Source organism: Equus asinus, chromosome 8 (genome assembly GCF_041296235.1).
Source record: "Equus asinus isolate D_3611 breed Donkey chromosome 8, EquAss-T2T_v2, whole genome shotgun sequence".
NCBI lineage: Eukaryota > Metazoa > Chordata > Mammalia > Perissodactyla > Equidae > Equus > Equus asinus.
Window position 1 is genome coordinate 93,477,151 of NC_091797.1, and position 22,776 is coordinate 93,499,926.

Consider the following 22,776-nt stretch of genomic DNA (forward strand, 5'->3'; position numbering starts at 1 on the left):
CAGCCCAAGGACCCATCCCCCTCTGCACACCCATCCCTCCACTGGCTGCTGTAGCTCCATCACCCACCATCCCTGTCTCCAGCCCCTGCCAAGGGCTGCATGGATGTTCCTTTAACTACCTCCAGCTCGGAAAGAATGCTGACGGGGAGAGGATTTGCAGCGACCAACATCCCTTTGGGTTGCCCGCACGCCCACCTTTCCTGCAGCTTCAGCCTGAAAGATTCCCGATGATGACAGAACACAGAGGCTGCAGTTACTAACCATTCAACTGTTGCCACCTCCCAGTTAGAGCTGCAGAGTGAATGAGAAAGCCAGAGCTCACCACACAGTGTTAACAAGGTAATTCAAGACTTCCCAACTTAGGAGAGAAGTGTCCTGGTACCCTACAAAAAATTGGCAATACGGAGTCTTTTTTTTTATTATTTATATAAGTGAAATGGCAGAGCAATTTCCTGCACTTCATACACAGGTGTCAGAATGAGGTATATAAAACACGTATACAGAGAAATACTTTTATAAAAAAGTAGAAACCAGTAATACTCTCTTCTTCAGCATCACTAACACCAAGGGACCCCCTGAGGCCTAGGTCCCCTCAGCAGACGACTCCTAGGAACAGCCTACTGAAGAGAATGGGCCCTACCAACCCCCCGCTCCACGTGGGGCAGTGGAAGGGCTCTGGGAAGGAAGCTCTGTGGATAGAGTACTGCTAAGGCTTCCAAGTGTGACATCAGGGCTTGGAGGCCCTGCTGAGGCCCTGGCACAGTCCAGCACAGTGCTGTGGAGAAATGTTCCTCTCCTCTTGGCTATGCCGGTAGCTTGCTCTGACCTTGGGGCGTCACTTCCCCCCTCTGGGCCACTTTGTCCAAAAGGCTTGAGGAACCCTAAGGTCCCTTCCAATGGTTCTATGATTGTTTTACAAGTTAGGGGTTGTGACCCCTAGCCCCACTGCCCCACAGGAAGGTGCTGGCCTGGAGGCCACAGGGCCACCTGCAAACTCATACCACAGCAGAGGCAAGCCTGAAGGACTTCATTACCTTGCCTCTGAGCATAGTTTCCAGGTCACCCTCTCAGAAGCAGCTCACAAGACCCCACAGTGTAATTCCCGTAGGTTAGCTGGCTGGTGTCTTACCCCTGCAAAATGAAGAGGTCACTGTCTACCCTGAGGGGAGAGAGACGAGGGCACCCCAGGTCCACCTCAGGTCCTGTGGCCTAAGGCAGTCACAGATCCTTCTCTACCCTCTTCCTAAGTGGAATGTTCAGTGCAATTCTTCCCTTCCTTTCCTCTCCAGACAGGAAGAGTCCCTGGGCCTGGGCCCAGGCCCGGCCCACGGTTGTCAAGGCACATCACTGCCAGCAAGCTGGAGCACACCCAGCAGCCCCCAGCCTAGATCCTGTTCTCAACCCACAGTTTTGACTTTTGTACAAACTCATTTCCGGTTCTCAGAGGTCAGTAGGGAGTTCCATCCCAAATATTTAAAAAACTAAATATATTTTTTAATGCTGCCTCTCGACCTGCTTGACCTGGACTATGAATAACAGTGTGTGCCCACAGAGAACAAACAGAAAGGCAGAGACTGAGGCCATCTTGGATAATAAAGCACAGAGGAGCTGGGGGAGCTCCCTGTCCATCCCTGGTTCAGTTCTGGGGCACGGGTGATGTTTGGAAACCTTTGTCAGCAGCACTGCTGTGGGGGCGGCCACTGTCTCCATCCACAGGCGAAATCCTGCTCCAAGGGATCGAGAAGGCGTATTGGTAGGACCCTACCCAGCTTCGCCCTCAGCCCACAGCACCTCCTGCTTCTGTCTTAGGATTCACCAAAACAAAAAAGTGAGGGGAGGGTTTTAACCACAACAAAAGTGTAGACCTCCCAGCTGTAGGAGGGTAGGCCAAACTGCACCAGTGTCTGCATGGGCTCCTGCCCACTGTGAGGGGCTCAGGCCCCAGGAGTGCCTGCTTGGCCCATGAGGGGGGCACTGCCCTCCTGAAGGTCAACTGGAGTCTGGTTGGTGTGGACCACAACAGTCTTCTCATCCACGATCTCACAGGTGGGGTTGGTGAAGGCAGACAGGGGCAGGGTAATTCGCTGCATCTCCCTCTCACACACCTTCTGTTCATGCTGCTCTCTCAGGTCCTTCCCCCTGGAGGACAAAAGGGAAGCATTCAGGCTGTGCTTCTTGTGTGGCTTTGCTCATTAGACAGCATCTCTGAGGCCCGAGCAGGGGCAAGCCATGGTCACAGCAAATCAGTGGCTGATGTACTAGATTTTTACTCTGCCAGACTGCCTTAACTCAACAAAGAGGTCCCACACCTCTGGTCTCTGCTTCCTCATCTGTAAAATGGGGACGACAGTAGTATGAACCTCACACGGCTGCAATGGGGCTCACTGAAGACAGTGTAGAGGAAAGAGACTCTTAAAGCAAGATGTAGTTTTGTTCTTTCAGCCCAGGGCTCCAAGAGACTCAGAGAACTATCCTGGCCCTAACCCATAAAGTCAGAAAACTGGTTTGACCATCTTGTTCTGAGACAGTCATCTTATCCTGAAGTCCCACAAGGTGTGAGCCCCGACTGGAATCAGGGACCATCCCCACCCAACGCAGGGGACTAAAACGATTCTGATGGCTGCTCAGGTCAATGGGAAATGATGAGACAATGACGGTCAGACCCCTCAGAGTTTTCACAGGCCTTTGAATTCTCATGGTGCTCATGACCCAGTGAGGCCATCGTGTTGCCCTATTTTACTCACGTGGAGTGCTCACTCCATGCTGAGAACTTTATGTACATTATCTGACTTCATTCTCAGCTGAACCCTAAGAATTAGATCTCATTCATTTTATAGATGAAGAAATAGCCCAGAGAAGTTAAGGAACTCTCCAATGACATGGTAGGCTCAAATCCAAGTCTGCTGGACTCTGGCTGGTACTCAGAGAAGTTCTGATCTGATCAAGGTCACCCCAAAGAAATGGTGGGGCAGGGACTCAAACCCAGTCTTCTGGCTGCACATGTAGATCCCTTTCCACTGCACCAGGTCACCCCAATTGCAGGCCAAAGGGTTGGGTGAGTGCCCAGCACACTGCACACTAGAACCAGGACCTAGGTCAGCATCCTCTGAAGCCAGCAACTAGACACATGGACTCAGCTGTTGAAGGAAATCTTCCTGGAAGGAGCCCACCCCAAAGAGGCCTTGACGCAGGCAGCTGAGGGATGACTTGGTAAAACAACACAGGCCTGCTTCAGACCTCCTCAGGGAGATGGCTGAGATCAGACAGATTACACATCCATCACAATGTCAGGTACAATGACCAGAGTTTCCAGAGACAACAATATTGAGAAAACGGCAGGGGCTGGAGGGGAAGGAGTTTGCACGAGTGCCTCAGAACTGTCTTTAAATCAACCAGTTCTCTTTACTTGTGTTCTAGTATCAGCTCAGCCTTAGCTGTGTGACACTTGGCAAAACACTTAGCCTTGCTGAGGCTTGGTTTCCTCATCTCTGAAATAGGGATAATATCTGCCTCAAAATAAGATAATGGGGGCCGGCCCGGTGGTGCAGTGGTTAAGTGCACACGTTCTGCTTTGGCGGCCAGGGGTTCGCTGGTTCAGATCCCGGGTACAGACATGGCACCGCTTGTCAAGCCATGCTGTCGCAGGCGTCCCACATACAAAGTAGAGGAAGATGGGCATGGATTTTGGCTCAGGGCTAATCTTCCTCAAAAAATAAATAAGATAATGAATGTGAAAGCATTTTGAGAACAGTGAGACTGCTGTAAAACCCATAAGTGGTTATTATGATTTGCCCTGAATATGACTTGACTCACCAAGCAATGTTATCTTAATTTGGCTTCCCAAGCAAACCCTCCTACTGGCCAGCCAAGGCAAGTATGGCTGATATGACCTGAGCAACTCCCCTCCTCTCTGGGCCTTAATTTCAACATCTGTAAAACAAGGAGTTGAACCTGATCATCTCTGCGGCCCCTAACATTCTGTAAGATCCCTTGCATGAGATGTTCTCTGATTCCCCGCTTGCCACTGTAAGGTCACAGAGGGCAAAGTCGTGAGCTCATCTCCCTGAGTCACCTTGGGTGACTGAGTTTCTGAATGTGCAAGCCTCAGGCTCTTGCCCCATCCTTCTCCTTAGCCTCTGTACTGGACACCACCAACTCCCGCAGCAGAATAACTCCCAGAGCACCCAGAGGGGAAATGGAGGGACGTGGGGAGAAGGTCATCTGGACCAAGTGCATCCACACTCAGCTTGAGATTCACTTTACCGTTGGGCACTGCTCATCAGTTACAGTACTGCCACATGGAAGGAAACACCCACCTCCAAAATAAAACAAAAAGCCAGATTCTTCAAGGTTGCCCAGGTAGAGAGAAACTTGGAAGGTCTTGGTTTAATTTTATCAAGGGAGCCCCCAAGCCAGGAGAAGACCAAAAGGCACTTTACAAAAGATGTAGTTTGCAAGTGTGTTTGCTAAGGCCTGAATTTCACGATCTAAGGGGCTGGAGGAACAGGGAAAGTGGGAACTCATACTTCCTGAGTACCTACTAAGCTGCCAGGAAATGGCCTTCCCATTACCCAGGATGAGAAGAACTAATTGTGTACCTACTGGATGCCATGCACTTTATATGCATACCCTCTTCATTTAATTTCCACACCAACTTTGCAACATAATGTCATCCCCATTTTATAGATAAAGAAACTGACGCTTTAGAGTCTGAGTCCAAAGCCCTGCTCTCCTCAGCTACCTCCTTTACCAGGCATCTGGCTGTGGCTAGCTGAGTTGTTGATAATGGCCAGGCTGCTTCATACACAAGTCTTTAGGGGAAAAAAAATCAACTGTATTGGGGCAGAGCAGGGCTGGAAGAACAGCCAAGGGTAAAGGAAGCAGGTGCTAGGACTCATCCGGATTACAGTCTCATCCATTTGGAAGCCTCAAAACACACCCAACCTCACGTGCTTCATGTTAATGGTGCCTATGAGTCCCAGAGACGCAGCGGCTGCCTCCAGCTCCCTCCAAGACCTGCGAGAGGCCACTAGGCCTGCTGCACTGACCATCATGCAGCTCAGCCCCTTCCCCCTGGGGAGGGGCGGGGGGGCAGCTGGGCGGTGGTCTGGCAGCCAAGAGAGAACAAAAGGCTTATTCACTGACTCAGCTCCTCTCCTAAGGCGGGGGGAATGGGGTTGACTTACAGTTTTTCCCTTTCCTTTTTATCAGAAAATAGGCACTCCCTCAGGAGCTAGCACAGACATTGTGCTGAGGGTAGGGACGGGGAGCTGCCCAGTCACCAACTGGCCTTCTGAACCTCGTGGCCTAGACAACCAGGACAAAGACCAGCCAGGCTGAGCCCTCACTCACCCCCACCTGCCGCTCTTCCTCCCCAGAGAGGAAGCCTGGTGCTTGCCCGCCCTTCCCAGCCAAGAGAAAGCTCCATCCCATTAGCCTCATGGCCTTGGCAGAGTTCAAGGCTTGCAGTAAGTCTATCCCTGGCTGCTCCACGGCCAGAATCAGGAGCTGGGCTGGCCAGAGACAGCAGGTGTGGACGGAGCTGCTGCCTGCCTCTGACATCCTCTTCAGGGGTGATGGAGGCACCGCAGATCTCCTTCAGGCAACAGAGGTTTCGTCCAATTATTACATAACTGAGCCACTGCTATTTTCCCAGTCAGAAGCAGTGCTGTGCCACACTGCTGCTCGGGGAAAGCTCCTCAGGGCAGCTAAGGTTATGAACACCAACTGGATGCCCAAACTACACCGTCTAATTTCATCCTCACAACAAACCTACATGCTCTCTATCAGGATCTCTGTTTCAGAGATGGGAAGGCAGACGCAGAGAGGTTAAATCATTTGTTCAAGGAAATAGACGAGCTGGGATTTGAACCCAGAATGCCTGCAGCCACCAGCAGGCAATATTGTCTTTTCAGGAAATATCAGAGCTGGGAGGATCATCATATCTAACTCCCTGCCCTTACGCTATTTTACAGATGAGGAAAACAGAGAAAGGAAATGATTTGTCCAGGGTTGCGCCCAGAATCGGTGCCAATTCCAAAACTAGATCCTGGTTCTTTTGACTTCTAAAGCCAGCTATTTTTTTGAAAGGTTCTATTTTTCCTACTATCCTTTGCAATTCAAAGCAAACTTGCATGAAGCTACTGGGCCTCACTGGACTTCTGGGAAATATTGATAATCCTTAGACACACCTTATTAGCTGTGTAGCTTGGACATGGCACTTAACTCCTGTAGGTCTCAGCTCCTCACTGTACAATGGTGTCAAAGTGCTCCTTCTAGTGTGGTCATGAGGCTTGGGCGAGATCATCAGGGAAATGCATTCAATAGGGCCTTACTTACTAAAAAAGCATGCAATAAATGTTTGCTGCTCTTGTGATTACCCAATTGGTGTTCTACTGTTTACATTTAATACTTATGAAAATCTTGGGTAGATGGGTATGGATATGTGTGGAGGGGGGATATATCCCCATTTAAAAGACAACAAACCAAGGTTCAGAGGCTGGCAGAACCTACACTCAACAGCTCTTTCTAGACACTCTGTTCTCTGACTCTGGGGAGAGATGGCAGCTGAGAGCTTGTCTCTAGCTCACATGCGGTTTCCTGTTGTGCAGTCTGTTCTCAGAGCACTTTTGCTGAGGAACGGGGTGGTCCGGTGGTTGGTGACGGGGAGTCTGGTGACTGGGTGCCCTGCCCTGAGCTTACAGGAAAGTCAATTCTAGTCCTCAGGGCAGTCCCGTGACAACCTTAGAGGAGCAAATCTAGCAGAAAAAGGCCTGGCTTCTTCACTGGGCATGAGACCTGAGCTCAGAATTAACATTTAGTCAGTTCAAGCACCTGGCGGCCTGGAAACTGTCACAAGACTGGAGGAGAGCCAAATGCTATCCAGTGGCTGAGGAAGGAGGAAATATTTCAAGGGCTAAACCCAGCTAACATGGTTTGCTTCTGACTATGAAGTACAGGCCAGGACCACCACATCATTTCCTCTAACTCCTTAAAATGAACAAGCAGGTGTCCTGGACTTGCCATGTCAACTATCCCACTGGGGCAACAACCTCAGACAAGGAATCAGGAGACCTTATCAGGTCAATTCTTCCCCTCTCTGAACCTCTGCTTCCTGCATCATAGGAAATCAGGGAAGGAACAGGGCTTGGAGAGCACTAGTACAGTACCCATATTTTACAGAAAGGAAAAACATTATTGCTTACTGACCACTTACTATGTGCTACACACTGAGTGAAGCAGTCACATGCTTTAGCTACAGCAATGCTCTGGAGTAGAAATAGAAGCAACCTGCCCAAGTCACACAGATAGCTAGTTAGTGGCAGGGTTAAGACTTGGCTCCACCAAATGCTAGGTATGTGACCTCCGGCAAGGCACATGTCCTCTCTTGCCTCAGTTTCCTAATCTGTAAACTGGGGATAATAATAGCATTTACCTCATAAGGGTGACGAGGAGAACTGAGTTAAAGCATGCAAATTGCTTGAAGCAGTGTCTGGCATGTGGTAAATGTTCGCTAGTGCTGTAATTATTATTACTCTTACCCAACACTTCCCCTTTCTCATCTGTAAAATAAGAAGGTTGACTACTTCACCTCTAAGCACACCCTCAGTTTATGCACACCCTCAGTTTATTTAATGCTGGGTGTTCCACTGGGAACGTGGGCTCAGACGTGGCCCTCACCACTGGAAAATGCAGGCCACCATGTCACTTCTTTTACAGGAAGCCTTTTCAGACCATAGAAAAGAAATATCACAGACACTCAGGGCTGGAAGAATGATTTTGCCTAAGAATGGCAAATAATTTTCCCAGAGTCAGCCAGTACTGTAAAAATGAACGCGACTCTGGCTTCTCGTCGTGCACCCATCACTGACTGACAGCCTTTTCCACACGGTATCCCAGAGGGCCTCTCAAAATAAGCATCCTTCCTCCTGCCGTCCCAACCACAGGGCACGTCCTTGAGCTTCCCAGGTAGCCTCTTTGGCTTTCTCACATGTGGCAAACAGGCTCTCTGTCCTCCAACTCACTTTTTCGCTCCTGTCCTAGAGGAGATTCCACTGCCTATGACTCAGGAAATTCAAAGCTGCAAAAAGAGTGGCTGGTAACCTTTTCTAGTAGCAGAATTTTGTAACTCACAGAAAGAATTCAGCCTCTGGGTCCCCTGCAATGAGTGCCCAGCTTGATTTCCGCAGTGCCACTCACTTCCATGCCAGACACAGTCGATTAGACAGCAGGGAATTTGGTTTACAAAAGAGCTGGGTTTGAATCCAGGTTCTGTCATTCCCAGGCAGTGCGACCTTGGGCAAATTGCTTCACCTCTCTGACAAAGGTTTCCTCATCTGTGAAATGGGGAACAAGAACCCCTACCTCACAAGACTTTTGGGTTAGGAGTGAAGGCACCAAAGGAAAGGGTGTGTCCAAGGTCACCTAGTAAAGGCTAGAAACCAAGTCTCTACATTTTGAGCTGATTTTTCTCTTTCAACACCTCACTTCCTTTTTTGGGGGTAAGAATGCCACGAAGGAGTCTGATTTGACTGTGTACCTTCCTCCCCTCCTCTAAAGAGAGCACAAAAGAGAAGCTACTGACCTCTTGTAGGTGTAGCCCAAGACGATGCCAGCTCCAATGATAATGATAATCACCATCATGGCAACGCCCAGCACATAGCCTGCCAAGGACAGGACACAGGTTCCATTAGCCTCACCCCAGACAATCAGCAAATGACATTGCTTGACGAATCCCACAAGGACAGGGGTGGGGCAGACATACCCAGGGTTCCTAGGTCCTTTTTCTCCTTGGAGTTCACCCGCACCCGCTGGCTGATCCCAATCACTGGCTGCACGGCCGCCGCCTCACTCCGGGCAGGCAGGGCGTTGGCAGGAGCGAACACCTCATCTTCGCCTGGCACTTCAGATGCCTCCTCCGTTTCTGCTGTGGAGGCTGGCAAGGCCTGGGAAGCGGTCTCTGGAGGTGAGGTGGGAAATAGCTCTCATCAGAGAGTGGCCTGAGGGAATTCCACAGCTGAACCTTGCCAGAGTGTTGAGGAAGATGAAGGATGTCCACCTTGGAATGCTCCCCACACACAACACTGAAATCAAACCCTGCCCCAGGGCCAAGACCAGGCCTGAGAGGGCTGCTCCATTGCTGGGACAAGGCAAATGTGAGGGCAACGCCATGAGAAAGGGCCTCTCCTGACTCCCTTGTCTTCATCTCTCTAAATCCTTGCCACCTTCCAAGGCCCAGCTCAGTCGCCATCTTCTCCAGAGGGTCCCTCTCTACGCCAGGAAGACAATCTATGACTCCTCTGAGCAGCTCACATTTATTGAGCCCGTGCTTTGTGCCAATCCCTATGTTATATGCTTTACACATCCCATTCAATCCTAGAGAATTGTCTTGCTGCCTCGGGAGCAACAAACCTGCGCTCTGGCGTCTAAGAAACTTGGATTGAAACCTGGACCCCGCCACTGCCTTTGGTAGAGCGCGGAACTTCCCTAAGGCTCAGCTCCCCCAAACAGCTGCTTCCCAGGGAGGCTGTGAGCAGCGCACCTAGCACGCAGCAGATCCTCCACAAACGGTCGGTAAAAGCTGAAGGGCTCGCTAACGGCCTCGGGCCCGGAGCGCGAGTCACTGGCGCTCCCACACGCGGCGTGACGAGCCGGGAGCGCGCGGCCGAGGGGCGGGGCCTCGCTCCCACGGTTGTTTACGAGGCGCTCGGGGAGGATGAGCTCACTCCGAGCGGCGAAGCGGCCAATGGGCTTCGGGCCCCACGGCCTGGAGACAGCCTTGGCCAATCGGGCGGCGCGGGGGCGGGGCGGGGCAGGCCGGCGGCCGCACGTGCGCAGCGGGGGTAACGGCCACTCCCAGGCAGCGCCGGCCTCAGGGGGTCCCGGGGGTCCCGGCCGGGTACCTGGGCAGCGCAGGTCCTCGCAAGGCCGCTTCTTGGGAGCGCTGGTCTCGCCGCTGACGTAGCACCAGGGCCCGTCGGGGTCGTTGTCTGGGTTCCGGCAGTAGCTGTGGTTGCCGGCGCCTGGAGAGGAGAGAGGGCGCGATGGGCCGGGGCCGCGGCCGCCGCCCGCCCGCCCGCCCACCGCCAGGGGCGGACACTCACCTGACCCAGGAATCAACGCCAGGCCGCTCTGCGCGTCCAGCCAGTTGAGGCAGCGGAGGCCCGGCGCGGGGGAGGGCTGGTCCGCCCGGTACAGGTGGCCGTGGTCCCAGAAGCAGCCTGTGGGGCAGACTGAGTGGCAGGCGGCGAACGAAGGCGCCACGCGCGGCGGGCAGGGGAGCCCCGGCCCACCCTGTCCGTGTCCCTGCCCGGCTAGGGCACCCGGGGCCCTACACTGTCCTCACGTGGAAAACCTCGCCTGCCTCGAAGGGTTGTTGTGAGCCCCATAAGAGAAAGCAGCCGCCGGTGCCTGGCCCCCAGTCAGCGCTGAGAGAACGTTAGCTTGTTTTTTTGTAAGCCGGAAAGTACTACACAAGTGTCAGGGGTTGTTACTCTGGAACTCGTGGCCACTTTGGAGGAAGGTGCGGGAGAGGCCTGGGTTCGGGTCCCTTTGTGGAGATGGTGGGAATTTGGGGTCGGTGGGCGGCCAGAACTGAAATTCATCCCCGTGTTGTGTGTAATTCCATGTTACATAAACTCTGGGGTTCCCCTCTCCGCGGATACGGCCACACTTCCGCAGGCAACACTCCTTCCCAAGAGACTTCTACAAAAACCTTGATTCAGTCAGGCACAAGAAAGCCTCAAACGGAGGGAAGCTGCTCTCATCGCTGCCTGGATGTGACTCCCAGCTCCCACTCCCCTCAGCAGGAGAACCCCAGGAAGAGGCTGGGGAAGGAGGGCCTGTGCCCTGGCCGCATGGGTGCAAAGCCTCTGAAAGGAACAGGACTTAGGTAGGGAGTAGGGGAGATGAACCCCCGAGCTCCATCCACTCATGAGCCACAGGCTAGCAAAAGGAAGGAGAAAGTGGCTACTTGCCTTTGTTTTTAATGACAAGGATGGAGCTGCAAGCCCCTGGCAGGGAAAGGAAGAAAAAATTTTTTAAAAAGCTTTCATGGGACAACAGAAACTGGCTAAAAGCTTCGCTTCCTGTCATCTTCCTGTCTAGCCTGGCCATGCTTGGGAAATAGGGAGCTTTACCCTTTCTGCTTCATTAAGTTGCTGCAGAAAGGAAAGATTGTTATCTCACCTCCAGATCCATAGGCTTTTGCTAGGAGCATGTTGCTGATGAAGAATGTTTGCACCCAGGCCAACAGCATCCTCACCTCCTTCGTCTTGCAGGTGATCAATAAAGCGTCCAACCGGGGTCCCCTTGGCGGTGGCTCTGCCTCCCGGCCCCAGCCTTGCAGTCAGACCTGCCCTTGTTATGCTCTTCTGGTAAACAGCCTCTCTTTAGAACTGGGAGCTTCCCAGCTAGCTTGCTGCAGCGAGGTGTTTTTCAGCTGAAAGGCGCCCCCTGGGTCCTAAGCCTCCTATGCCATGCAAGATCACTAACCCTGAGCCAAGAGAGGAACTCAGCCAAGTGAAGAGAGGCAGAGAAGTTCAGGTTGTGCTTAGCAGCAGATCAGTTTGAGACCTGCACTGGCTGCATCCCCAGGGCTTTTCCTCCCTTCTGTTTCCATTTGTGTGAGTACAGAAAGAGTAATTTTGTCAAGAGGCAGCGTTGAGGGGAGGGAGTCTTGGAATTATACTGACTAAAGCAGAACAGTTTATAGAGGATGTGCTAGCTAAAAATGGAGGAGGGACTCAAGACCACATAGGAGGCACAAATAAGAGTATCCAGGTGGAAGTAATCTTTGTACTCATTCTCGAAAAAGGGCCTTTGTGGTTTATACATGTTTATGAACACCGACTTGATTTTTTTTTTAAACAGTGTAACTTTGCTAAGGTCAGATCAGTCACATTCGTTTTCTTATATTTGGGGTTTGGGGTGTCATACGTAATAAGAATACAGAAGGGGTCTCTTTAGTTGAAAACACATGTGCAAACATTGGGGCATTTGCTCAGCTATATTTTTTGATAATCTGTCCTTTCTACTAGCCCTGAATTCATATAGAGAACATTAAGTAAAATGTTTGCTGTTTTTCCCCCCACCCTGTGGGAAATCCATTTGCAGTGATTTATATCCATCATTAAACCTCACCACATCCATATGACTTAGGCCTTTTGGAGTTAGGCAGAAGGGCCCTCTTCCTGTTTGGCTGACAGTTCAAGTTCCCAGGCAGCCTCAGTAAACTGAAAGATAGAGCCGACTGATTCGCCAAGACTACCTTGTGACTCAGGCACGTCTCAAAATAGAAATGGGAGACTGTTTGGATCAGAGGACTTGGGTCTTGCAGGCAGTAATTTAGGGAGGAGAAGAAAAAAAAGTTTACTCAATAAGTTTCAAAAGTTTTATCAAGGAAGAAAGCTGATGTCAGTGCAACTAATCTGAAGTGAATTTCAATTCACTACCATCGGATGTCAGACATGGAAAGAACAGAGAGAAATTTAGTTCACTCTTTAGAGAAGTTTACTTACGGTATTTGATCCCTTCAGTCCATTTAATAAGACCTTTTGCTTTGTTTTTGCAGTCTCTCTCCTATATCCCCAGACAAGCTCCTGATCCTCTGACACCTGAGGTGGTCTACACTGGGAATCACACCACAGACTCTGTAAATTGACTCACATACACGTATCCACACAGATATGCCAAAATTGTAGAACTTAACAATTCCAACATACTATTCAGGGGTCTTTTTAACTCATTAATTTTACGAACTTTTTGAGAACCTACTACATGCTAGATATAGTTGTAGATACTGAGAATACATCTATAAACAAAATATTTGAAGTCTCTGCCCTCATGGAGCTTATATTCTAGTTGGGAAAGACAAATTATATGATATAAAATGTCAGATGGTCTTACATGTTATGAAAAAAAGCGAAACAGTGTAGGGAGAGAGAGCGTTGGGATGGTATTTCACTTGCTAAAGAAAGCTTACGCTATTTTCAGGGAACCAGTAGAACATTTCTGTAGGCAAAGGCTGAAGAGGAAGAGTTCTTGGCACAATTTTCCTTGTGGTTCCTAAATATTCTTGCACCGCTGTAAGAGAGATGATGTGTATTTTGTTTCATTACATAAAATATATGGGCTTGGGGCCGGCCCCGTGGCCGAGTGGTTAAGTTCGCACGCACCACTTCGGCAGCCCAGGGTTTCACCGGTTTGGATCCCGGGCGCGGACCTAGCAGTCTCATCAGGCCATGCTGAGGCACGTCCCATGTACCACAGCTAGAAGGACCCACAGCTAAAATATACACAACTACGTACTGGGGGGCTTTGGGGAGAAGAAGGAAAAATAAAAAATCTTAAAAAAAATATATATATATATATAGGCTTGAGAAAAGAGAGGGCAGTTTTTAATTTCAGAGTAGCAGGGGTTCTTATGGATTGACCCCTCAGTACCTAACCTATTGCCCTTGTATCCACTGAGTACTCAAATAATGTCTGATGAAATGCTCCTCCTTAGACTCTGAGGAGCTACTTCTGCTGAATTATAATACTTTTCCTTCTGACTTTGATAGAGACGGGCTAACACAGGCTGGCACTTGTACCATTTTCAGATTATCTGCTGTGCCCATGTAGGGGTGCCAGTATTGCTCCCTCAGAAGCTCAAAGCTTCCTTACCTGTTGCTGTTGTCACCTTATTTTTCTATTTAAAAAACTGCTATCATCCCTAACTTACACACCTTGATATACAGTAAAACCGTATTTTGTGCCATGTGTTTTATCAGGAACAGCACTGCCTAGAAAAGATATAAGACAGGCCAGAGGAGATTTCTTTCAGCTTAGTCATCTCTGCTTTTCCTCCCCTGTAACTAAGACATTTAGCAGCGTGATTTGATTTTTTTTTTTAAATGAAGGACTTGTTTCCCAGTTCTTCCTAGGCATATCCTATTATAATAGGTTCAGTACCTTCCTTCCTCAAGGAAATCAGATTTTGTTCAGAGATGTGCCTGTCACCGTCATTGATGATATTTTGGTCTTTTTCTTATGATCCAGATTTGAACTTTGCTTCGTGTATTGGTCCTATATGGCCAGATTTTATGGCCTATAGTTTTTCCAAACTTGAGATTTCTTCTGTAAATATTACTGCAATAATACTCTAATACAGCGCTACTCAAATACTCATTTTGGATTGTTTATATCCCTGAGGACAACATTGTGAAATATAACACTCATATTTTACTGAATATTTCAGGGATGTTTGACCCTTTGTTTCATATTAAATCGGTACTAACCCAGAGAGACGAAGCCATACCGTGAACTCAGGAAATTGCCTTCAGAGAATTTCCCCAGAAGGATGGGTAGTTCATTTGGATAACGGGGTACATTAGTGGAAGAGCTCTAATAAGGAAGCCATAAAGCTGTTAAAAGGCTTAAGAATCCTTTTTGTCAGCAAAAGAGGGCCAAGGTATTGGTAAAAATCTTTGGAGTACGATCTGATGAATTAGCTCCAGCTATTCTCTCCCCATCATGTGCTCTAGAAGGAGCCACTGAGATTGTGCTGAAGGATATTTGGGTGTATAATTGAAAACTGAGCAGAGGATGATTTTATCAAGCTTGTTAAGGAAATAATATTCCAGTCAAAATATCTAAACCCCAAGGCCATTTCTTTGAAAGTATGGCCTTCTGTAAATTAGGTTATTTCCATTTTGGTACAGTTAAGTGTTTAATAAATATTTGAAATGGGAAAAGCAGAATACCATGTAAGGAAAAAGAGTCTAATGAGTCCACAGAGAATAGGATTTTTCTAAGGGTAAATAATAAAACAGCCAAGAAGGCATATGGATCACAACTTACTTTCAGAAACAAGACATTCCACACTGGGGAACTGAGGAGCCACAAAAGCAGAGAGCTTGAGAACCTCACGTTACTGGTTTTAAGTAATAAAGGGAAGAGTAAATTCCTGAATGAGAGTGGATTTTGACTTAGAGGCCAGCCTTAGAAAACATGGCTTTCACAATGAACACAGTCTTCAGTGTCACAGGGAGAACGCTAGAGACTATAAACTTCATTGGTTGGTGAAACTAGGCTATCGATATTTAAGGTAAATTAACCCAGTAAGCTACAATTATGGCTCTTTAGGAAGGGGATCAAATATTCTCCACACTCCCAGTAAACTGGATCTGCAGCTTTTAAAGTTTATCAACATCCGGTATGAGCTTTGGCACTGACATTTAAAGCAAGAGAAGCAGTATGTCAAATATAAGAGTGCTTTCTTTGGGAGGCTGGCCCAGTGGCATAGTTGTTAAGTTCACAGGTTCCACTTCAGCAGCCTGGGTTTCATGAGTTCGGATCCTAGGCACGGACGTACACCCCACTCATCAAGCCATGCTGTGGTGGCGTCCCACATACAAAATAGAGGAAGATTGGCACAGATGTTAGTTCAGTGCCAATCTTCCTCAAGCCAAAAGAGGAAGATGGGCAACAGAGCCAATCTTCCTCACCAAAAAACAAAGAGTGCTGGCTTTGGAAAGACCTGGGTTCCAGTCTCAGCACTATGGTATGATCTTGGATGAGTTACTTAGCATCTATAATTCTAAGTTTCCTTAGCCTGCTATTATAGTATAGTTACAGTTAAGAGTACAGCCATCAATGTCAGGATTCAAACCCCAGCTCTGTCACTTACTAGCTGTGTCATCTTAGACGAGTTGCTAAACTCTCTCTGATTCAGTTTCCTTATATGGAGGGAGAAAGAGATAAAAATAATATCTATATCATTGGATTGTTGACCCTCCATTGAGCCCTGAATAAATGTTAACGGTGTCAGTTTTTGTGTGAGTAGCCTCTAACTTAGCAGTACTGAGTACTTAGAAGTTCCCATGTGTGGACTTTATCTTGAAGGTACTTATGATGACCCAACTTACGATTTTTTTACTTTACAATGGTGCAAAAGCGATACACATTCAGTAGTAGCCATACTTCAATTTTTGAATTTTGATCTTTTCCCGGGCTGGCCATATGCAGTACAATACTCTCTCATGGTGCTGGGCAGTGAGCTGCAGCTCCCGGTCAGCCACGCAATCACAAGGGTAAACAACCGGCACACTTACAATCATTCTGTACCCATACAACCATTCTGTTTTTCACTTTTAGTACAGTATTCAGTAAATTACACGAGATAGTCAACACTTTGTTATAAAACAAGCTTTGTATTAGATGATTTTGCCTAATTATAGGCTAATATAAGTGTTCTGAGCACATTTAAGCTACACTAGGCTAAGCTATGATGTTTGGATGGTTAGGTGTATTAAATGCATTTTTCACTTCAGCTATTTTCAACTTATAAGTTTATCGAGATGTAACCCCATCTTAAGTCGAGGAATATCTGTATATTTGCTATCTTCAAGAAACTTACAATCTGCTTATAAAGATCAGGCTAACACATATGAAAATAAAAACAATATAGGGCATTATGTAAGGTATTAAAGAGTGTGACACAGTCAATAAAGGTTTATTGATTCAATGATTATTTTTTAAATGTGTACTGTGCACCAGTCAGGCTACTAAACTGGGTACGGAGGATACAACAGGGAACTCCATGAGGTTCTTGTGCTCCAGAAGCTCACAGTCTTGTGGTAGACCAGATGTGGTAGAAGGCAAAAAACCACAGTGCAATGCTACATTAGTGATTATTAATTAGTGATTATTAATGCGAGATTAGTACTGGTGGCTGTGGGGAGCTCACAGGAGGGGCGTATGGCCTGGTTTTAGGAGGTCCCAAAATGCTTATCAGAAAAAGTAAAATCTGAGGGGGTAGGAGTCAGTGTTCTTGGCAGGTCAGGTTCTTGGAATGTGTAGAAGCCGGGAAGTCTAGGCTATCACTGTGGTTAGTGGAGCATTTAGGGTGGGGATTAAAATGAGACCAAAAAACAAAAGCATGAAGCCGAAGAGGTACAGGCTTGCTGACCAGGTTATGGAGGTTCCCATGTGTGGACTTTATCTTGAAGTGAGGAGCCAGTAAAGAGTTTTAAGCAAGAGAGTGACAAGAGTCAAACTTCTGTTTTGGTGAGATCACTCTGGCCACAGGGTGGAGAGGACTAGAGAAAGTCAAGACAGAAGGCCAGAAGACCAGCAAGGAGACTGTTGCAATGATCTAGGTGAGAGAATAGTAACCTGGATCCAGAACTGAGTCAGGCCACCTGGGCTTGAATCCTGGCTCTGCCACTTAGGAGCTCTGTGACCTTTTAACCGTATGTGCCTCTATTTCCTAATCTGAAAACTGGAGACGATAATAAAATTTACCTTAGAGGCTTGTTGTGAGGATGGAAGCACATGGAACACACCTGGCTGCACATAGTAAGTGCTCCGTAAATGTAGGCAATGAGGCCGAAGAGAGGCGAACTATCTGGGAGGAAGAACAGGCAAGACTCCATGGCGGAGGGGGTGTCAGGAGCAAGTAGGAGGAGCTAAGGAAGTTGGTCTCTGGTTTGGGGGCTTAGCAGATGGTGGAGGAGGAGCAGTTGTGGGGAAGACTAAGAAAATGTAGCCAAAGGTGGGTGGATTGCAACCAGGAGAGTCTGGTGTTAGAGAAGCTAAGGGGAGAGAGTGAGGAAGGAGGGAGTGGTCAGTATTTTAAATGTACCAGGAGGGTCAAGTAAGATAAGAGCTAAAAAGAATCCATTGGTTTTAGCAAAAAGAAGGCCATTGGTGACTTTATAAGGAGGAATTTAGGGGGTGGGGAGGCAGGGCGTAGCTAAATGTGTAGATTATGGAAGGAAAAGGAGAAGATGAAGGGAGACTGTGAGAACAGAGAAGAAGTTTAGCTGTGAAGGAGTGGAAGTGGCTGGAAGGATTATGGACAGGGCTGACACTGGACCCAATAAACTGATTTGGCCTGCTGGGTGTGACAGTCTGAGTGGTTGTGCATGCATTCTAATTGGTCAGTAGCGATGCCAGGGAGGTTAAGAAGGGGAGCTGATCTGGGGACAAATAATGGATTTGGCCTCACTGGTTTTGAATTTGATGTAAAGCCAAGGTGCGCATGTACAAATGCCCAGTAAACAGTTTGACACGAAACTAATGGTGAGATGACTGGACAGAAAATCAGAGTAACACTCAGGTGAGTGAGGATCAACTAGGAGGTACCAGAACACAGGATGGCTGGCAAGAAGGCACAAAGGAGCTTTGGGTCTAGGCTTAGAATTCATCATCACAAGGAGAGTCTGTGAACTCCATGGAGCCAGGTACTGGTGGGCTGGAAAGTTAGTCTTAAAATGGAGGTAAGAAACCAGGCCTCAAATCCAGACCTCATAGCTTATAAACAGCATTTGCAATGGACAGGGGAGCTCAGAGATGGAGCTCAGGAGTTCTAAGCTGTCAAGGAGAGGGAGCAGGAGAGGAAAGTCCTGGGTTTGGAGTTGGAGCAATTGACCTTGGCCAGAGACTAGGCCTCGTCTAGGCAGTCACATGGCATGATGAGCCCTGTGTCTTAACTTTAGGAACGCACTGCTTTTGCCCTAATCTTTGCTGTCTTCAGAATGTAAAAACACTCATCCGTGTATTTCAGGTGCGCCCAACCCTGATTGTGGTGTTTGACATGAATTTCTTTTAATTTATCATACACGGTTATAGTTAGCATTTGTATTTACGTAAACAATATGTAAATCAGATGTTTATCTATTAAATATATCTTGGCTGGGAGAACAACAAGGTAGCTGGGAAAATATCACTGTTCCCCCTTTAGAATCCTAGTATTTCTTTCTACTATTACTATTTCAGTCAACAAATAGCTCTTGAGTACCTTCCGTGTCAGGGACTGCTTCTCCTTTTATCATCTCAGTTCCTTCCTGCCTGTCTCTCCCATTCTGCTCTGTCTTGTGGACCGTTCTCCTTCAGACTTTCTCTATCCATCTTTTCCTATGGTTGGCTCCATCCCTTCTCCTCTTAAGAGATATTTTTTAAAGCATGTGTATGTCAGGAAATACTAGTAAATGTTACATATATTCTCCAGACTCTGTTACAGTATAATGGAGAGAGAAGAAAAAAGAATTCCAAATGAAATCATAGAGTGATTGTGGGTGGAAGGAAATTCAAGGACAAAAGAAATCAACATCTTATTACTATAAGGCCCAGCCGTAAGATCTGATTGCTGCCCTTCTCACCCTCTGTGAAGCCCAGATAACAGAAATGAGCAGTGTTATGGGCGGTGTCATAAATGGACTCAGATTGTCCCCAGCATGGCAAAACCATGAATTCAATAATAGGAGGTTAAGTACCTACTTCAAACGCTCAGTGTGTTCTCTGAGTTCCCAATGTTTTCTACCTGGAGCTTTCGTCTACATTTACGTTAATGGCTCAGTTGGAAGTCAGCCATCGCTGCTAAGTGTTCTTGAGTTTTCTGCAGCATTGGCAATGGCTTCCTTATTATCCTGGCATTAGAAATAGAAATTCTGCCCAGTTGCAGCCAGGCTGTTGCTACCCAGGCAATGGTGGAGCATTTCCACTTTCCAGGATCTTGTCCTCTCCAACACTGAGTGGCCTAACCTTTTGTCACCTTCATGGGTCATCAGATTTATGAGAAATTCTCCCCATTTCTGCAGTCGCTCTGCCATCAGCCAGTAGCATGCTTTTTGCTCTGAGTTTCTGCTCTCTTGGATATAGTAGAAAAACATGCTCCAATAAACATTAGATTGTTAATATGTGAAAAGCGTTTAGAAGAGTGCCTAACACATATTAAGATCTTTTGCTATTATTAATATTGTTCTTGTTGTTATTGCCACCATCTAGTAACAGAAGCTGGAGCCTAGCTGAACCTCTGATTTTGCTTTTGTTGTGCTGAGTGGCTTAAGAAAATCCAGTTTATCTGGAATTAGGGTTGAACATACTTGGTTTCCTCTCAATTTTGTGGCCAATGTCAGCTCAAGGAGTCTTAAAAAGGCCAAAGTGTTATCACCTTAGTATTTTTACTTGTTCGAGTTTGAACATCTGCACTCTGGATTCCTGAGAGAGTCTGGTCCTGTCTTGACAGTGGGCTGGATAATCCAGCAATCTCTGCTTAGAATGACGTACACATTATCCAGCCATCCAGTAAGTTTACGGAATGCTAGCTCAACACGCGACAGTAATAAACATCATAGCTAACATTTATTGAGCGCTTTGTACGTGCCAGCTTGTGTTCTAAGTGATTTTGTATAGACTGTCTCGTCTATTCTTCATAAAACCCCTATGTGCAGACACTATTATTATCCTCATTTTACAAATGAAGAAACAATCTTAAAGAGGCTAACTTGCCTAAATCCCCAAAGATAAGAAGTGGGAGAACCAGGATATGTACCCAGGCAGTCTGATCCCACAGCCTGTGCTAATAACCACCTCCCGGGACGGCCAGGGAGAACCCTGGATTTGAGAGGCGCAAGTCCAATTCTGATCTCAACTCCTCCACTCCATCACTTAACAAGTTGAACGCCCTTAGGAAAGTCACTCAAGCTTCCTGAACCTCAGTCTGCTCCTCTGATTAACAGGGACTGTAATATACACTTCACAGGATGGTTGAAAGCCTCACTGTTATGTGCTGTGTGCTTGTTAGGCCTTCAGTTAGTTTCTTCTCTTCCTATTCTATGCTAAGCACTGCACTGGTGCTCAAGATGGAACAGGAAAGTTGTGCCTCCTTGGCGTCTTAGTCTTGGGTGAAGAGGGAAGAGAGAAGAAGAGGACAAACGTGAAATCAAACCATTACAATATAGTATAAGAAATGCCACTGAGGAGGAACGTACAGAGAGAGGTAAGAGAAGGTAACCTTTTCTGAGTTGGGGCAGGGCAGAGTTGGAGAAGCTTCCAGGCCCCAGTGACGTTCGGGTTGGGTATTGAAAGACAAGGTAGGATTGGGTGAGGTGGACAGAGGGTGCAAGTTTCCAGGCATGAGGAACAGCATGAGCACAGGTGCTGAAGTGTGAAAGAGCCTGGCAGTAGATGTTCGGGTAATGGCCAGATGTTTGATATGCAGCTGGGGACTGAGGATGACGTGGGAACTGATGGTGACAAATAAGTCTGCAAAGGGAGGGGCACACAAGCCTTCAGATGTCAGTAACTCCCTGCACCATTAAGACACAGACACATTTAAAAACAAAATTTAATGAATTTAAGTAATTTAACAACAAAAGAACTTAATGCTCTACTTTTTGAATGAGCTATATAATTCACATGCCGTAAAATCCACCATTTTACAGTGCACGATTCAGCAGTTTTTGGTGTATTCACAAGGTTGTGCAACCATCAACACTAGTTCCAGAACATTTTCATCACTCCAAAAAGAAACCTACTACCTGTTAGCAGTCACTCCCCGTTCTCCCCTCCCCCTATCCTATGGAAACCCTTGATCTACTTTCTGTCCCTATGGATTTGCCTATTCTGGACATTTCATATCAATGGAATCATACTACATTGACCTTTTGTGTCTAGCTTCTTTTACTAGACATAATGTATTCAAGATTCATCTGTGTTGTAGCATGTTCAGTATTTCATTCCTTTTTATGGCTGAATAATATCCCTTTGTATGGTTATACTACATTTTGTTTATCCATTCATCAGTTGGTGGACATTTGGGTTGTTTCCACCTTTTGGCTATTATGAATAATGCTGCTATGAAAATTCATGTACAGGTTTTTGTTTAATACCTATTTTTGGTTCTTTGGGGTATATGCCTAGGAGTAGAATTACTGGGTATTTCTTTTTTTTTTTTCCGAGGAAGATTAGCCCTGAGCTTACATCTGCTGCCAATCCTCCTCTTTTTGCTGAGGAAGACTGGCCCTGAGCTAAAATCCGTGCCCATCTTTCTCCACTTTATATGTAGGACGCCTACCACAGCATGGCTTGCCATGCAGTGCCATGTCCGCACCTGGGATCCGAACTGGCGAACCCTGGGCCGCTGTAGCGGAATGTTCGAACTTAACGGCTGCGCCACCGGGCCGGCCCCTACTGGGTATTTCTATCTTTAACTTTGATGAACTGCCAAATTGTTTTCCACAGTGGCTATACCTTTACATTCCTACCAGCTACGTATGAGGGTTCCAATTTCTCCGTTTCCTGGCTAATACTTGTTATCCTCCCCCTTTTCTTAAGTATTGCCATCCTAGCGGGTGTAAAGTGGTATCTCATTGTAGTTTTGATTTGCGTTTTCCTAATGACTATGTTGAGCGTCTTTTCATGTGCTTGTTGGCCATTTGTTTATCTTCTTTGGAAAAATATTTATTGAAGTCTTTTGCCCATTTTTTAATTGGCTTGTCTTTTTTTGTTATTGAGTTGTGAGAGTTCTTTATATATTCTGGATACTAGACCCTTATCAAATATATGAGATATTTTTTCCCACTCTGTGGGTTATCTTTTCACTTTCTTGAAAGTCCTTTGATGCACAAAAGTTTTTAATTTTGATGAAGTCTAATTTTATCCTTTTTTTCTTTGTTGCTTATGCTTTTGGTGTCACATAGTGCATGCGTGTATCCAGTTGTCCTAGCACCAATTATTGAAGTGACAATTTCCCTATTGAATGGTCTTGGTACCCATGTCAAAAATAAATTGACTGTAGATGTATGAATTTGTTTCTGAATGCTCAATTCCATTCCATTGATGTATATGTGTATCCTTATGCCAGTACCATACCATTTTGATTACTGTAGCTTTGCAAATGCTCTACTCTTGTTACTCCAAACGTGCTTCTGATTTTTAGGACATTTGTGGATTATGATCAATATTTTGTATTTTCCTTTCACTTTTTCTGGAGCATGTACTTCTGTGTGG

The 22,776-nt window shown here is 46.9% G+C and overlaps 1 protein-coding gene across 1 annotated transcript; it reads right to left on the reverse strand.

Moving 5' to 3' along the window:
- Window positions 1–390: 390 nt before the first annotated feature.
- On the reverse strand, window positions 391–11,449 carry PIK3IP1 (phosphoinositide-3-kinase interacting protein 1). The gene is made up of 6 exons (XM_014834460.3): window positions 11,188–11,449; window positions 10,104–10,220; window positions 9,903–10,022; window positions 8,765–8,959; window positions 8,585–8,663; window positions 391–2,139 (listed from the first exon to the last, which is right to left on the reverse strand). The coding sequence occupies exons 1-6, from the start codon at window positions 11,255–11,257 to the stop codon at window positions 1,935–1,937; spliced, it is 786 nt and encodes a 261-aa protein (XP_014689946.1). The 5' UTR covers window positions 11,258–11,449; the 3' UTR covers window positions 391–1,934.
- Window positions 11,450–22,776: the final 11,327 nt, after the last annotated feature.